The sequence below is a fragment of the Larus michahellis genome, chromosome 7 (assembly GCF_964199755.1).
Source record: "Larus michahellis chromosome 7, bLarMic1.1, whole genome shotgun sequence".
NCBI lineage: Eukaryota > Metazoa > Chordata > Aves > Charadriiformes > Laridae > Larus > Larus michahellis.
Genome location: NC_133902.1, coordinates 42,280,321 through 42,297,962, shown reverse-complemented (window position 1 = coordinate 42,297,962; position 17,642 = coordinate 42,280,321). Strand labels below are relative to the sequence as shown.

General features: G+C 44.5%; 1 protein-coding gene across 1 annotated transcript in view; it reads left to right on the top strand.

Moving 5' to 3' along the window:
- Window positions 1-14,383, top strand: part of LOC141746125 (unconventional myosin-X-like) — a 96,931-nt gene extending 82,548 nt beyond the window's left edge. Inside the window, exons 33-41 of the mRNA XM_074593935.1 lie at window positions 136-293; window positions 1,542-1,665; window positions 4,156-4,453; window positions 5,716-5,923; window positions 6,703-6,839; window positions 7,700-7,823; window positions 10,015-10,464; window positions 11,269-11,460; window positions 12,042-14,383. Of these exons, the coding sequence (XP_074450036.1) occupies window positions 136-293; window positions 1,542-1,665; window positions 4,156-4,453; window positions 5,716-5,923; window positions 6,703-6,839; window positions 7,700-7,823; window positions 10,015-10,464; window positions 11,269-11,460; window positions 12,042-12,155 (1,805 nt within the window). The 3' untranslated portion in view covers window positions 12,156-14,383. The remainder of the gene's footprint in view (window positions 1-135; window positions 294-1,541; window positions 1,666-4,155; window positions 4,454-5,715; window positions 5,924-6,702; window positions 6,840-7,699; window positions 7,824-10,014; window positions 10,465-11,268; window positions 11,461-12,041) is intronic.
- The last annotated feature ends 3,259 nt before the right edge of the window (window positions 14,384-17,642 follow it).

Here is a 17,642-nt window from a genome sequence, read left to right as displayed (position 1 = left end):
CTAGTCAATTTTAACCAGACACACTATATGTTGCTATCAAAGCAGCGACGGTTTTCCTCAGCCAAGTGCTACAGACAAAAAAAGAAGATAACATGGAAGCAAGTTTCACCTTCCAGCTTCTTTGTTTCTCCACAGGCTATTGGAACATCATTGTCCATGGGCGAAAGCACTCCTACAGACTGTACACGAAGCTGTTGAATGAAGCTATGCGCTGGGCCTCTGCCATTCAAGGTGTCATTGACAGCAAAGTTCCCATAGAAACACCTACACAGCAACTCATTCGTGACATCAGGGTAGGTGGCATCATGCTCATTCCCAAGTGAGCTGGGAGCAGCCAGATCACCACTGGCCTTACCCAGTCATTGCTGAGAATGTGGCAACAAACGGGGTTGCTGTCTTAGGGGGGAAAAAAAAGAGAAGAAAAGAAACCTAAATGACTGTGCAACTAAATAATCAAATCTTAGGTGAAATTTATTTTGAATTAGCATGTTAACTGATCTGCATAAGTCTAGGCTACCACTGCTATGCAATTACAAATTGCATGCAGGATTACACCATCAAGTATTTGCAAATCCTTGCTTCATCCTTTCCTCTCCTGGGCATCCTCCGGACACAAATATAAAAATTTCCATTCCTGCCAGCCATATGACTTTGCTGTAACCTGAAGTCCTCTTCATACCTAAGGCTTGCATGGTTAAATAGCAGAGTACAGAGTGGAAAGAAAATGCCCTTCAAAATAGCAGAAATTGTGCCACTGTAGCAGGAGTAATTTTTGAAAAGGCTTCGTTCCAGAAACTGTAGCAAATTAAATGTAGAATCATGTTAGAAGACACACCAAAGCATATTTCAGAAGAAAGGTATATGTAAACATACACATTGTGATGAGCTGTAAACTAAATGCCATTAGATAGTAACTATTCAGGAAGGAAGAGCTGGGAGTGACTGTGGAGAATATTGGAAAACTTCAGCGCAGGATTCAAGGACAAATGGAACATTAAGTACTGTTAGGGAAGGAATATAGGACAAAATGTGGAAGAATTTGATGCCAGTGTGTATGATAGTGACAGGCCCAGATTTTGAACACCGTGTGCATTTTGGTTGTCCGTTCTGTAAACACATGTAGTACAACCAGATAAATTCAGGGAGGACAGGCTCATGGAGGATCGATCTGTGGTCAGAAAGTCATTAACCATTTGCTGTTGAAAGCTTGAAGTATATACCAGGGAGGAATCGTGCCATACATGCCCATTACATGCCTGTATTAGGTATCAGCCACAAGCCACATTTGAAGTCAAGATCCTGGGCTTGGTCACCTTTCGTACGACCCAGCACGGCCGTTCTTATGTTTTATTTACAGAAATAATGTAGAGTAATTTTTATATGTGAACTATGCTTTGGTCACCTAGTCCCTTTATGGACCTCCAGAAACTTCAATAAACATGGTTGAGCTCGAACCTAAATATATAAGGATATCCTGTGAAAGACTGTCCCCATTTGAGGATAATTCTTTTTTTTTCTTTTTTCTTTTTTTTTCCCCCCAGGAAAACAGCACAAACTTTGAAGTAGTGGAACAGACATATAGGAGGAACCCAATCTTGCGATATACCCAGCACCCTTTGCATTCCCCATTGCTCCCACTACCGTATGGAGATGTTAGTGTCAGCTGTAAGTATTTTACCTGTGGGACAGAATCTGCTCGCATTTAGAGGATCAGTGTTGAGCCTGAGCACCACAGAAGTGGTCTGTAAGCTCTCTTTATGCAGGTGAAGTCCAGCTGGGGCAGTGTAGCCCGCAGGGTTCAGAGAGAGGGAGCAGTCCATTTCTCTACCTGAAATGTATTCTGTCTTAGGAACACTGAATCTTAAAGTAAATGGGGGCAGATAGTTTATCATCCAGCTGGGGGATGTGTGGCCTGTCATCCTTGAGCTGCAACTGGGTTGCAAATGGCTCAGTGGAAATCCTACAACAGGATTCCATCACGCAACTGGCAGTGGGATAGTATTCATACAGAAGCTGCTGTAAAACCAGGCTGAATTAATCCTTTCTTCAAACGCTTCAGCAACATGAAAGAGCTAGACTGTCTGATAGGCTACCAGAAAACCAAAGTGATTTGCTGATGATTCCAGACAGGCATACAAAAACTGAAAGCTGCTGCTGAAGACCTATAGAAGAATCTCTAATGCAGAGTGACTGGGCCACAAAACCTTTTCAGAAATTAATTTCCATCTGGATATGCAAAGCAATGTATATGGGAAAAGCAGCGATGGGTCTGAGTGATCTACTTCTGCTTAGGAAAGTGAACACAAATTTACATAGCTTTATGAAAATGGCAGCTCTTGTACCAAGCACAGAAACAAAACAGCTAATGCAAGGTTTTGAAAGCTTAGAAAAGGAAAAATAAAGTCTTTGTGTGGCTGTATTGATGTATCATGCACCTGCACCTTGAATACAGGATACAGCTTGGCCTTCTGCATCTTAACAAAGATACAGGAGAAGTAAAAACCTACCCAAAGATGATCAAAGGCACAGAAAGAATTGCCTACAATTAAGAGACTAAATAGAGCAGGACTCTTCAGCCTCAAATAGAAGTTTTCAGGGCTTAGAGGACTATCATGGAGAAGGTGAAAGGGGAGTAACTGCACACTGTCTCTCATAATACAAGGATTAAATTAAGTGACAGGTTAAAAGCCCAGAAAAAAAAATAATTCTGAAATACAGAAAAGTTACAGAGCAAGTACTTACGCTGTGGGACTTACTGCTGTAGGGATGTGTATTTGTATTGTACAATTAATGCATGGCCACTGGAGAAGCAATGGCTGCATAGGAGATTCAGAAGGACCTATAGCCCCAGAGATGCGCACGGGAGAATGCAAGCCTGCAGCGGTATGGTAGTATCACATACTTCTGAGCAATTCAAAGCAGACATTTAGGTGCTTAAAAGACATAACGAGTGTTGATGTAGGCATTTTAAATCTATACAATAGGTAAAAGCTGCATCTGCAGTACACCAGTTTGCCAAAGTTCTGTGTTGGCTCGGGGGTCAAAGCTGACATGGGCACAACAGAGAATTTTGGAAGTACGTAAGCCAGGCTTCGGTGTGTGCATTCAGGCACATAAAGGCTTAATTGCATTAGTGACCCTCTGCTTTATAGCTGCTCTCAGGTGAGGAGATGACTTTCTGCCACCCCTTCACCTGTGTCTGCAGATGAGGCACCAAAAGCTGTCTCTTGGCACCTCATCTGCAGACACTGAAGCCTGGACTAGATTTCAAAGCTAGTTTCTTTTAAAAACATTACTCTGCTTTTCTGCACAGGATATCCAAAAATGGATTTACAATGTTGACAAGTTAGATGTTGGCAAATACTAATTAAAACTGCATTTACACATTTAAAGGGGAAGCATTACAGAATCACAGAATCACAGAATCTTAGTGGTTGGAAGGGACCTCTGAGATCATCGAGTCCAACCACAAAAAAAAAAAAAAAAAAAGCACCCACCTACTAAACTCCACACCCACAACCCCACACACAACACCCCACCACAAACAATAATCCTGGGCACTAGAGCATGCCCTGAAGAGCCATGTCTACACGTTTCTTAAATACCTCCAGGGATGGTGACTCCACCACCTCCCTGGGCAGGCTGTTCCAGTGCCTGACCACTCTTTCAGTAAAGTAATTCTTCGTAATACCTAATCTAAATCTCCCTTGTCGCAGCTTCATACCATTTCCCCTGGTCCTGTCGTTATTCCCTTGGGAGAAGAGCCCAACCCCTGCCTCTCTACAGTTTCCTTTCAGGTAGTTGTAGAGGGCAATGAGGTCTCCCCTCAGCCTCCTCTTCTCCAAACTAAACATGCCCAGTTCCCTCAGCCTCTCCTCATAGGACTTGTTCTCCAGACCCCTCACCAGCCTGGTGGCTCTCCTCTGGACACGCTCCAGCACTTCAGTGTCTTTCCTGTAGTGAGGGGCCCAAAACTGAACGCAGTACTCGAGGTGAGGCCTCACCAGTGCCAATTACATTTAAGTTCAGGAGATGAGCTAATGCTCGGGTTGCCGTCCTTCTGTGACAGACGAGTACAGTTGCTAGTAGCGTTGCTGGGCTGGTAGAGAATGAGGGAGATGCTCACTTCTTGTCACCTTTGTGATCGTTCCCCAGTGCAACAAGAGAAGGGTTACAGCAGCTTACAGGATGAAGCGGTGAAGATCTTTAACTCCCTTCAGGAAATTGAGACAGTGTCTGACCCCATACCCATTATCCAAGGCATCCTGCAGACCTGCCATGATTTAAAGCCCCTCCGCGATGAAGTGTACTGTCAGCTCATCAAACAAACTAACCACATGCCGCATCCCAACAGTACTGGGAACCTGCACCACTGGCAGCTGATGTCATGTATGAGCTGCACCTTTCTGCCCAGTAGAGGGATCCTGCGCTACCTCAAGTTCCACCTTAGAAGGTACCGTCCTCTTCATTTGCAGCCTGTTTCCTTCCTCTCTCCTTATTGTCCACTCCTGTTGTACTTAGCTTTGTCGCCCTCCTCCTGTGCAAACATCTTCCTGTGGTGTTGCAGCCTCCTACCTTTGTGCACAATTAAGAATTGTGCTAACAGCCATTCTCTTGTATTCAAACTCCCCCCTTGACACCCATCTGTTGTGTCAAAAGGATGTGGAAAGTAAGGCTGCCCAAACAGAATACCGTGAGACTGTGTTAAAAGTGGATTTACAGCTGATGACCTACTGCTTACTAATGTCCATATAAACGTTCTCAACCTGCAGGAAAGGTGAGGACTGTACTTTCATACACCGTGAAATAAGTACCACCTTGCAGCTGCCACAGGCAAAATGTGTACTGTGGAGCAGTAGATATATTGTAAATCCAATCTATAATTTTTCAATATTTGTTTGTTTAACTAGGCACGTAATCCTTACATTTTGTATTTCTGATCTGCTTTAACCTCCAATTTTTATGAATTCAATCATTTACATTTCTTCCCAATTCACGTTCAGCATCTAATGCAGCCTTCCAAAGCAGTCTGCATTGGGGCTGAGCTGCGCAGCCATGTAGCCGCACTCCATTCACAAATGATGAGAAAGATTGATAAAATCTATTTGATTCCTTCCAAGCTAGGAAAGAGTGTGGTGAAATTTGTGCCAATACACCAAATATCTACATCCAGGGCCTCGTTCTAAGAGACGCTGAGGAATACTCCATGTTGCCATTTCATGTTTTTATCACTGGAGTTGCAGATAATGTTATACTTAGAACTGCTGCCCTTGGAGGGAAGAGAACCGTGTATAAGCATCTACTTTCTACCTTCTTGATTCTGGAAAATACTCTAAAAGTGGCTCAGGCACGATCAGCAACTTAAAAAAACAATTAAGACTAAATGAAAAAGGGCTACGTTTGATTTCGTAGCTCTTAATCTCAATTTTGGAAATTAAGATAGTTAATCCCACTGTCTTCAGCTGGTACTACGCTCCTGAAAGTTTGAACTGCTTATTTCATATGTTGCTGAGAAATGCCACTGAAGTGACTTTGGAATGACTGGTAAAAGCAGGTTGTATGGTTTAGGAAATAAGCAGGCTCATTCTTCAAGGTTGCACTTGACATCGCTGTCTCTACAGAACTCTTTAGGTACAGTAGTCCCAAGTTGTATGGTAATGCACGTGCTTTCTGGTTCACTGTGTAATGGGGTTTTTTGCTTCTCTTTGCCATTAGGGTAAAAGACCTCTTTCCAGGCTCAGAAATAGACAGGTATGCGCAATTCATAAGTGATTCCCTGAAGAGGACAAAGACGAGGGAGTTTGTGCCCTCCCAGGAGGAAATACAGGCGCTTCTCACCCGTGAAGAAATGACCACAACAGTGTACTGCCATGGCGGTGGCTCCTGTAAAATAACCATCAATTCCCACACAAGCGCTGGGGAGGTAATGCATTAGTAGCGTTAGTTGGGTGTAAGCACATCTCTGTGTCTGGGCACTGGGTCTGTTGAAGGGACTCCTTTTTCCCATTCATCTCCAATTTCTCACTTATTTATTTTTTTTAATTACAACTTTTTTGCTGTAACTGCAAAGTCTGTAGGGAAAGCTCTGCTTATTCTGCAGGTTCAGAATTATGCAGGGCCTGTGACCAGGTTGTAAAATATCACTTAACAACGGTGTTGGAAAATCTGAACTCTTTTGGTGTTCTGCCAACTGGAAAGGTAATAATTCTGATGATTTGCTAAACACAGTTTTCTGGACGAGTTGAAATTTCAGTTCATAATGTAATCCTTCTGGAAGGGATATTCTACCAGTAACTTAATCATTAGCAGGTCATAAGCAAGATTCCAGTTTATAGTAGGCACGACTGTGAAAACTTTAGTGCTAAACAGGTAAAAATAGTAGTAGAGTGGAATTGTTACCAGAGGAACCAAGAATATCATCATGACATCTAAATCCATTACGTGCCTGTATCTTGTGCAGAGTTCCAATTCCCCCATCTCCAAAAGGGTAGTGGAGACTGAAAAGGTTCAGAGAAGGAACAGCGAGGATGATCAAATAGAAGCAACAACTTCCTTGCAGGGAATGATTTTTTAGGGTTAGAATTCCTTAATCTGAAAATGAGATAACCAGGGGAGAAATGTGATGGAGGTCTATGATACTGATTCTTCATTGTGAAAGTGTGTGTGATCTCCTCTGTGATCTGTCCCTCCCTGATTTTGCAGGTGGTTGAAAAGCTGATCCGAGGTTTGGCGATGGAGGACAGCCGTAACATGTTCGCGCTCTTTGAACATAATCAGCAGGTGGACCGTGCTGTGGAGAGTCGGGTGATTGTGGCTGATATCTTGGCCAAGTTTGAGAGGTACAAGAATGTTTCATAAAATCCTTAACTCCTAGTTGGATGTGACACTGGGCTAAGTGATAGTACAGTCGTGTAGTTTTATCCAAAGCGGCCACAGTGATTCATTCACTTTAGTTTGAACTTCCTTTTGGTAAGGTTCGAATGCTCTTTCTCACTGTGGAAAACCATGTTCACATCTATTTCGGTGACAAAGAAGCATTCTTTATCAGGCTTGTCAGGACAAAATTAGCAGTGCCTTTATCAAAGACTAACGGTTTACGAGCAGAGCTCAGGGACGGTTTGCTTAAGTCTGATAGTGATCTTGTCAATTTACATCATGATAGCTATATCAGAAGAGAGGGCAAGATTTGGGCACAGAAATGCAGCTCTAATTTCTTACTGTGGACTGCAGTCAGATATATAAAGAAAGCAATAAATTGTGACAGAATCTGGCAGTGCCATTGTCTATTTTATATCTGTTCTAAAGACAAAAATAAAATTGTTCCAAATGGTGGCAAGGCTGATGCTTTTCAGAGTCACACGGTTACATAGAAACAGTATCTTGAAAATGGGGAATAGTTTGTGTCCTGCCCCCAACTCTTGCGTTTATCTAGAACCACTAATTTTTTGACCAAGAATATCTGATAAGAACTTTGGGTCCTTCTGAATCAAAATTTCCTGTGATTCAGAGGAAAAGATGGAATTTACCAGAAAGTCTGCTGCACTGAGATTGTCCTGGTAAAACAGGTAGTTCTGTATGCTCTCCGTTTCAGAAATCCAGGGCTACCTTCACATCATGAGTTGCGCTGTGGACATCCCAGTACCGTGGTGCTTCTGCTTAACTGCCTTTTTCCCCTCTAATTCTCTTTCCTATCTTGCAGACTTGCTGGCTCTGAAGAAGAAGAGGAGGAAGGACAGTGGCAGCTGTATTTTAAGCTTTATTGCTTCTTAGATATTGAGAATGTTCCCAAAGATGGGGTGGAGTTTGCCTTCATGTTTGAGCAGGTAAGCTCGCTCTGGGAGAATGATTTGGTTTCCAGGGTGGCAGAAGCACACGCGAATATACAGAAAACTGGCACTTGCCTTTGCAATAGAAGCAGGAATGCTGGTTTGAACGGAAGAATTTAGTGTGTTGGATTTTTGTCTAGAATCTACCAAGCGGATACACTGCCAAGTTCTGTAGGGAATAGGAGTATTAGAACAAAAGCAACAAAAATAAATAAACAAAGGCTTCAAAAAACTGGAAGAGCAATGGTAATAAAATGCTTTTAAAATTTATCTTTAATTTTAAAAGATATAGAAATTTGGATAATTATTCAAGAAGAATCATTAAAAGTAGCTGCTTGCAGAGCACAGGTGTAAAGAAAACTGGAAAATCTAGCTGTCTGCATATCGGTTTACAAGAGCAGTGCATCCTTGAGACGTTACAGGAATTGCCTAGGCAAACCTACCTTCTGGCCAGTTTCTTATTAACAGAGAGGCACTAAAAGAGTACTGCAGAAAAAGAAACGAGAATGTAGTTCACAATATTTATCTGCTGAGTAATTGTTTTTAAGTCACTATAATCCATAGCACAATGATGCTGGTTAAGCCAGAGATCACACCAGTATGAAGTAACCTTGCAATTAGGGATGCAAAACTAAGCTGACTGGAGTACCCAGCTGCGTGACCCATCCCATCTTTCTTACTTCTAATGCACACTTTGTTCTTGCCTCAGAAAACCATAGCTGTTGAAAATTAATTGATACGTGTTAAAGGGAGTCAGTGTCATGAAGATTGAAACTCATTGAGAGTCAAATGGACAGCATGTACATCACACAGACAACGGTTCCCTAAGAGGGCTTTCTTGAAGTGAATATTGAGTATTCATGGATGACCATGAGCCAGCAACATGCCCTTGTGGCCAAAAAGGCCAATGGCATCCTGGGGTGCATTAAGAGTGTGGCAAGCAGATCGAGGAAGGTTGTCCTCCCACTCTACTCTGCCCTGGTGAGGCCGCATCTGGAGTACTGGGTCCAGTTCTGGGCGCCCTGGTTCAAGAAGGACAGGAACTGCTGGAGAGGGGACAGCAAGGGGCTACGAAGATGATTAGGGGACTGGAACATCTCTCTTATGAGGAAAGGCTGAGGGACTTGGGTCTTTTCAGTCTGGAAAAAAGACGACTGAGGGGGAATCTTATCAATGCTTATAAATACTTAAAGGGTGAGTGTCAGGAGGATGGGGCCAGGCTCTTTTCAGTGGTGCCCAGTGATAGGACAAGGCACAAACCTGAACATAGGAAGTTCCATCTAAACATGAGGAAGAACTTCTTTACCTTGAGGGTGGCAGAGCACTGGAACAGGCTGCCCAGAGAGGTGGTGGAGTCTCCGTCTCTGGAGACATTCAAAACCCTCCTGGACGCGTTCCTGTGCAACCTACTCTAGGTGACCCTGCTCTGGCAGGGGGGTTGGACTAGATGATCTCCAGAGGTCCCTTCCAACCCTATGATTCTGTATTGTTAACTACAGAATCTCTAGGAAACAGTCAGGAACAAGACATCACGGTACTCTAGAAACTCAATTGTACCAAACTCCCTGTTGACAAGGCTTTCAGTGTACACAGTTTTCACTAGCAGAGAGTGGTGAAAGAGAAGTAACAGTAGGAGAGTAGATGTTATCCAGACATTAGATGGATGTAGCAAAAAAACCCATAAATATATTTCACAGAAAAACAGGCAAAGAGAAGCCAGAAGATTGGGGCAGAGATGGGGTAGAAGAGGAGGAGGCGGGAGGTGCTGGTGTGCAGCGAGACTGAGGTTGAGTCTTGAGTTTATTAGATCTAACTCACTTGTGTTTAATACCACACAGGAGTTGTAGCTGGTACAACACAAAACAACTTACCGCAATTCCAATCTCTCCCATTTGTTCTAGACCTAAAAAGTCCTTATTGTAAGACTTTCGGTACAGGATAGGGGCCCCTCAGAGATCTCTGTCCTGTCCAGGCTTGCAGAAAGAGGTGTTTGCCGTGCATTGACCAGTTACAGACTTTGACTTCTTTAATATGTGTACTCTGACTTCCTGAATTACGTCTTTCCTGCTGGGTCTGCCTTTCCTTCTGGGATGGGCGGATGCCATAGGAATCTGTACATGGGCCCAGCTGTGAATAAAGTGTACTTCTGCTTTCTAATGAGTTTAGGGGACTTTTTGTTTGTTTGTAGGCTCATGAAAGCCTCATAGATGGTCATTTTCCTGCACCAGAGGACACTCTGCAGCGCCTAGCAGCTCTACGGCTGCAGTATCTTCATGGAGATTATTCTAAAATAAGTTGGACCCTTGATGGAATCTACCCAGTTAACAGACTAAAATCCAAAATACTGCACTCAACAAAGAGCAGCGGCACTACAAGTCATACGCTGGAGAGGAGACGGACCAGCTTCCTTGAGGGGACGTTGAAACGTAGCTTCAAGACAGGCTCTGTGAAGAAGCAGAAGGTAGAAGAAGAACAGATGATGGAGATGTGGGTAAAGGAAGAGCTTTCAGCTGCTCGGGCAAGCATAGCACAGAAATGGACCAAGCTGCAGGGACTCTCTCAGCATCAGGCCATGGTGAAATACATGTCCATTGTAAAGGAGTGGCCAGGTTATGGGTCAACCCTCTTTGATGTTGAGGTGAGTGATGTATAAACTCATGTAACTACTGGCAAGGAAAGGCATCATTCTGGGGAACAGATAGATCTGTGTGTGTTACACGCTCGGCAGCAGAAGGGAATTTCAGGAAATGGCTGCGTTTTGCCTCAGTAAGCTTAGGGTAAGCCTGCAGTACCATGTACCCAAAGAGGTGTGACGCAGGGAGCACAGAGCAAGCAAGCTGGTGCATCCTGGGAAGTAAAGGGAGATGACAAATTCCTACTTTGTTAGAAGAGCAATAGAATTTGGGAAACTTTTCTGAGCTTTAGAAGGTGACAGCTAGTGAAAGTGAAAGTAAAATGAAGCTCTGTTGTCCTTACTGGCAAAACGTGCGCTGCTGTTCTGCAGCAGTACAACAGAACCTGCTCAGACTGGGTCACTTAGACCACTGTGCTTGGCCTGAGAGAGTAGGAGTCCCCAGTTCCAGTTTTGGCAGTTTTGTTGCTGCCCAGGTGGATTACCATGGGCAGTTGCTTGCAGTCACTATATCATCTGTAAAATAGTAAGTGGAATGTTGACTTCCTAAATCACTTTAAAATCTGATGAGAGCTGTTAGGTATTACAATTATTTTTTACTCAACTAGTGTTTGATTCACAGCTGTGTCACTCAGAACCTTTGCAGCAGCAGTGCCTACAAGATTCCTCCTGCAGACATCCTATTTTTAATATTGGGGTGAAGGGTTGAAATGTCCTACAGGAGCCAGAAATGGAGGGCTTTTCTGTGAATCAAAGAGGCTTTGATCCTCCCCTGCGTTTATGCAAAATTTCATGTTTCTCTTTCTGCAGTGCAAGGAGGGTGGATTTCCAAATGATCTTTGGCTTGGAGTCAGCACAGAGAACGTGTCTGTCTACAAACGAGGGGATCCTAAGCCGCTAGAAACTTTCCAGTATGAGCACATTGTTTTCTTCGGAGCACCACAGCCTAACACCTTCAAAATTACAGTGGATGAGAGAGAAATGTTCTTTGAAACATCCCAGGTATATGAAAGCACAAGACTTGTTGTATGTGCAGTTTTACTAGCACTCCAGTAAAGCTCTAATTTCCATGGACTAGACAAATTTATATGCATGAATGTTTGTGAATGGACTGGACAGCCGAGGAAAAAGATGAAGGGAGCTTACGCCTAAGGTGGCACGGGACCTCTTCTTGAATACAGGGATAGACAGAAAAAAATGATGCTGGTTAGAAAGCGAAGGAGGTTGAATGGTCTTCCAATGCGCTGTGAATTTCAAATTCTGGGTGTTCATGAATGCGCTCGTTTGTTTTCGTTCCCTTCCAGTATATGAACGGGGAGTTCACAAACTCAAAAAATAAAGAAGTTGAGTAGCATTAAAGTTGCTTTTCTTTGAGCTACAAGTCTTTTAAGTCTCACTACCACACAGCGCAAACTTGTCAAGCATGTTGTTCCTTACGGTCATGTTCACATTTAGTATTACACACAAAATTTATAGTGCCGTGACTTTGGACAAGGGGAATCTTTTTCTGCAAAATGTCTGCCGTGCCTCAATGAATCAGGTCTTTAATGTGCTTATCCTTTGTTATTGTGTTCTCTCTCTAGGTGGGCGAGATAATAAAGATCATGAAAGCATACATCAACATGATTGTGAAGAAACGCTGCAGCGTCAAATCAGCCACCAGTGTGGACAGTCACGCTAGCATCTGGACTAGGTGATAGGAATGAACTGCCACGAGAGAGAGAGGCCGTTGTTTAACGATCAGTGTTTGCAACTTGCCAGCACAAGTGTAGCAAAGATGTTTTTTAAGATCTCCACTTGACTGACTGCTGTATTTAAAAACTGAAGTGACATCTACAGTACCATAGGATTTGCACCTCTGCCCAAAGACATTAAACAGTAAGAACTGTTGTTAGACGTTAATCACCCAAAACTTGTTTTCCCTTTGCTTGTTTGATGAACAATGTACCTTAAAGAAGCAAAGTCAGAAGCATCCTCCTCCTCCTGCCTGTCTTCTCTGCTGCTTTCACCGTTACCTGTCATACTGGCAGAAAAATTCACAAGAATCATTTCTGCACTACAGGAGGCAGACTTAAGCTTCCTTAGGAATTTCCAATGTGCAGACATCTGGGATTGTGGGACTGTAGCATGGTCTGCTAAAAGGATATCTTGGGTTTTATTTATTTTGCGAGCAACTCTAAAGTCACTGTGGGTTTTTCTTCAGGATATACTAATGATCTGATCTGGTCTTAAAAGAAAATGCCTTTGTATCATTGAAGCCAAGTGGTCCAACTAAGAGGTCAAACCCTACATGAGAGAGCATTAAACAAACAAACAAATAAAAACACCCGAGGTGATTCTTTACCTTCCAATAGAAGTTCACAGGTACATGACTAAAAGCGGCACTTTAAGTTAAAATTATAAATACTCCAACATAGGAGAAAATCTTTGGGAGCAGCATCACTGAAATAGATCAGCAGGTGCCATTCTGGGTACATTCCAAGCAGCACCGGTTGCCTGAAAATTAATGACTGCCTTTCCCCTGTACAGCCCGGGGGGGAGAGTGATTTAGTTGTGTTTCCAGAAGAGCTGTTCTTCACAAACTCCAGGGTTTAGGTGGAGGTCAGGGGGTTCTATGGTGAGCAGCCTACCCGCCTTAAGATCCTTCTTTCTCTGTACAGGATTTTAGGAGGACTTGCATCCCTGACCTTTAGTTTTAAGTAAGTGAATTGTTTCCTACGGAGTGTGTAGGTGCCCGGATAAGTGGCTATAGGCAAGCATTTCACTTCCTCTGTACTACTGTAAGCAGATACCAAACCCTTCATCCTCCTCCAAATTCTAATTGGAGCTGCTCCCGTCACTGAATCCCCAAATCCCCTTCCAGTCTCCTCCAGGTCCCCAGTCATCAGCAAAACTTGAAAACAATGCTATTTTGCCAAAACAACTGCTTCTGGGAGGTTTTTATAGCGACTTGCAATTTGAAGAAGCAAAATTTTTTTTCTTCTCAGTGAAGGATGACAGTCATCTTCAGTCTCTGATTTCATTTTTTAAAACAATTACTCAATATCAGTCACATCATAAATTGGCTGCATTAACAATCAAGAACCCCGGTGGCTAGCCAATTCCTATGACCCCTGTCTAGTCTTGGGATCTCAGAATGCAAAGGTACGTTCAGTTTCATAATGAAATTGAAGAGGTGTATCTAATGTGGGCCTCGCTGCATGTTTGTTTAAAATCAGATGTCTCCATTTCTGAAGAAGTGGTGGCTGAGGCCTGTGAGCTATGAAATAGAAATTTCATAGAAAAGAAAACTAGGAGTCAGTATGCAACGGGTTCTGTTCCGATTGACCGTCAAATTGTGCCATGTCACTAATACTGTGTCACAGAACACTGTAGGTTTGAGGTTGACAGTACAAGAAAAAAACACTGTACATAATCCCTGCTTTTCTCTCGTTTCCACTACGCTGCAGCATGTGCAAACACTGTGTCCACCTGCCACACCACCAGCCGAAGAGGGCAGCCACTACTGCGTGTCGTACGTTCAGCTGGAGTTTTGCCTTAAATAGCTTTACTGAAGGATCCTACAAACATCCCCTTTTTGTCACAAAGAATAAAAAGATGGGCAGGTCACAAGTGAGAGAGAACAGGAATGCAGAGGCAAGCTGAGCAGTAACACTTTGTATCGGTCCGTACACTGACTAGATCTTTATGTACCCGAATAGCCTTGGTTATCCCTGTCCTAACTCTGCACTGTCTCTGCGTTCTGGCTCTTGGGTTGCTGCAGGCAGCTTGAACCCAACTGGGAATGTAACTCCCGTTACTATTTGTTGTAATTTTGCTCATTTCTATTACAGAATTCCTTCTGCTGTCTTTTTTAATTTGTAACTGGCTTTACAAGATGAAAGTTTAATAAATTATTGGATTGCACAGGCTGTATTCACTCACAGACATTGTGTGCTCATGTTAAGATGTTTACTCAGAGATCTACTGCTCAGAACGTGTAAGTGAAAAGTTGGCATCATCGGCAGGAGGAGACAACGGCCCTGCCTCTCAGAAGCGAAGTTTTGCCTTTGGGGCAGATTATAGAGAAGAGTTTGCAGCTATGATGGGGAAGGTTTGTTTGCAGCTCCTGCTGCTCACGCTGGGGCTGGGTCGCACCTTTGGTCAGTGGGAGATGTCCCGTGCGAGCCCAAGGGACGGGTTCCCAGGCGGTTACTGTGGTGAAAGCAGAGCGATGCATGAATCATCTCCAAAGTCGCACGCTGCAGGATCAGCTCCATCCCTTCTCGTCGGCACCTCCAAAGTCACTAATAACAGAAAATCACGGGCAGCTCCAGTGAGCTGCCAGCTGCGCTTCTCTGACTGCAGCATGACCCAGGCACGGCGCTCACCTAAGAGCGTGTGTCACCAAAGTGGTAAATCTGGAGTGGGGGCAGCTGAGCTGTCGGCAGCACAGACAGACTGTCCTCGAGCAGACAAAAGTGCCCTCAGCCCATGCAGAGGTATGGAAGCCAAGCAGTGATGTGTAATCGCCATCAATGTGCTCTCATACATCCCTTGGTCAGATGCTCTGAGAGGCGTGGGACCCTGGAGATGGGTCTGTGCAATTTAGTCTCCAGCTGTTCACAGATTCTTTGTTTCTTCATCCTTATCACCTTGCACAGTCTTGCCGGGTCTTTATTTGAGGCTGGAACTGCCTCTGCTTACATCAGCAGTTGCTTTTCTTTCCTTGGCTGTTGTGTTCCTTTCTGTGCACTTCCCAAACCAGGCTCCGTCTCACCCCATGCCCAGGCCCCGCACCAAGGTTTTGCTCTAGACGCCACCAAGAGCAAATGCGTTGTTTTGGGTGGTTCTGGTTCTTGGCAGCGCCACCACCCGCTGCCCCGGGGCTGGGGCAGCCCGGCCAGCTGGAGGGCACATTGGGCTGGGAGGGAGCCCGGCTCCATCCCCTCCCAATGCTGCACCCAGGGACACATCTGTGGCCACCTGCAGTTCGCAGAGCCCTGGGCCTTCCCTGAAATGCTATGATGGCTCAGGATTACCATCCCAAACACATGTCCTTCCTGTAAAACCAAGCACCAGTCAATCCCATGCAACGCCGGATCAAAAAGTGACAGCCTGTCCGTATAAACTCAGCTGGTCCTGTGCTGGGTTAGCACTGGCACGGTTAGTGCAATGGAGCATGTGTGCCCACAGGAGCAGCTCACCTGTCTGCCTTCTTTCTCCTGCTGCAGCCCCAAGCTGAGAAAGTGAGAGGAGCCTCAGCTGTCGCCGGTTGTGCCTCGTCAGGGTGTGCCCATGGGCACAGCAGTATTTAAACCAGGAGCCTTCTCCTCCCAGCTCCCCTGGGGTGGCTGTGTCTCGGCTGATGGCCCTCCCTGAGCTGCAGCGATGCAGAGGGAAGGCATGTGCTCCAGGGCTTGGAAGCAGAGCTGGTCCTGCAAGGTGAGACTGGTGTGAGGTATGACGGGGACGAGTCTTCACGGTAGGAGAAGCCCCGGTTGCAGAGCGAGGGGTGGCTGGAGGGAGTCCTGAGGGGGCTGGAAGAGGAGTGGTTGGAGTGTTGGCTCTTGCCCACAGCAAAATCCCCTGTGTTGTGTTGCAAGTGCTTGGGCCCAGATGGAAACAGCTGCTCTCTCCCTGGCTGCTGAAGACTTACTGCTTGCTGAGGAGGGAACAGACCCACCCCTGCCCAGGCTGGGGTGTCCTGCTGCTACGGAACCCTCTAGCTGTCCATCCCGGCTGTTCCAGCCCTTTCCCAGCCCCCTGTGCCGGTGCGGCAGGGCTGGCGGTGGTGCTGGGCCGGCTGCTGGTCTTTAGGAAGTGGTATTTTCTGGTGTCCTTTCCAGAGCAGTTCACCTGGTTGGCTCTTGTGTCTGAGGTGGCACCTTTGTCATTTGGTGGCTTATTCATCGCTGCTGTGAAGCTGGTACGAGAGAACAGGCACAAAGCGGAACGGTGGCTGCAGGAGAAAACACAAGATGGAAGTGTCAGGAACCCAGCCCTTGTCCTCAAAGTAGCTTAGGAGCCAAGCCCTGGGTGCATGTGCCCTCGCATTATCCCCAGACATGTATAATTCATACTCTCACTTGACACAAGATGCTCTTTAAATACCTAGATCATGTTTATGAAAATAAAGACACTTCAACGAAACAGAAAGCAGTTCGGTTGCTAATGGGGATGACATTCAATCATGCATATTTGTGAAATCATCTCAACCAACTACTTTGTAAGTTTGATTTGAATATGCATACAAGGCTTGCTAGTTTTAACAGATCTAAGCACCACGTTTTTGTATAATTATCTGTTCTGTATCATCTGTTAAAGAGGAACTGTGACACATGACATTTGAAAAGATAAGTTGAATAGAAAGGAGCAGAACGCTCACTACCCACATGAGTGTCCTGAGACACAGCCTGCAGAGAACGATCTTTGTTCTAACAACAAAAAAAAAAAAAAGGCACCCATAAGGGGCCAGCATAACCAAGCGAGCACATTCTGCAGGAATTATTTTGTGTCGCTGAAATTCTACTTTCTTAAAAGACACCTTGGAGTAAATTATTCTATTTATGCTGAAAAGGAGCAAAGCTCACAGACAACTGTTGTTCTGTTTATAATTATAGTCCCTTCTGCATTCAGATGGAAATCCAGAAGGACTTAACGGTCTTACGGTCTGTGTTGCATTACCGTGTGTAATCACAATAAAAACCTCATCTGGTATCCTCCCCCACCCCCTCAAACCTCTTAAAAAATCTTAGTTGCTACCAGCAGATAGTACAACAGAGCGCACAGGAGGTTTCAATGTGAAAATACCGTAAAGGAATAAAACCTAGATAACAGCATTTTATCCTGGCATTTATGCTACGTGCCATTTGCAAGTTAATTTGCTACCAACAGAAAATTACCTTTTCTAGTGCTTTGTCAACTCTCATCTTAAAACTTGTCAGAAGTAAATGGGGAAGGTCCATCAGAGTGACAACTGGGTTTTTCTCTCCGGTAGCTAATCTCCTGCTTTTCCTCATCTTACTTCTTTAATATTGTTCATAGTTCTTGCTTTAAAACTGTGCAAAGTCTGCTTAATTTGGTCCGTTAAGAACTTGATGTGCTTCTTGACAACAGAATGAATCCAACTAACTGTTATGAAGCCGGGTGTTACATCCCCCGCTGTGCTCCGTACACACAGCACCAGCGGCCACGCAAAGGGT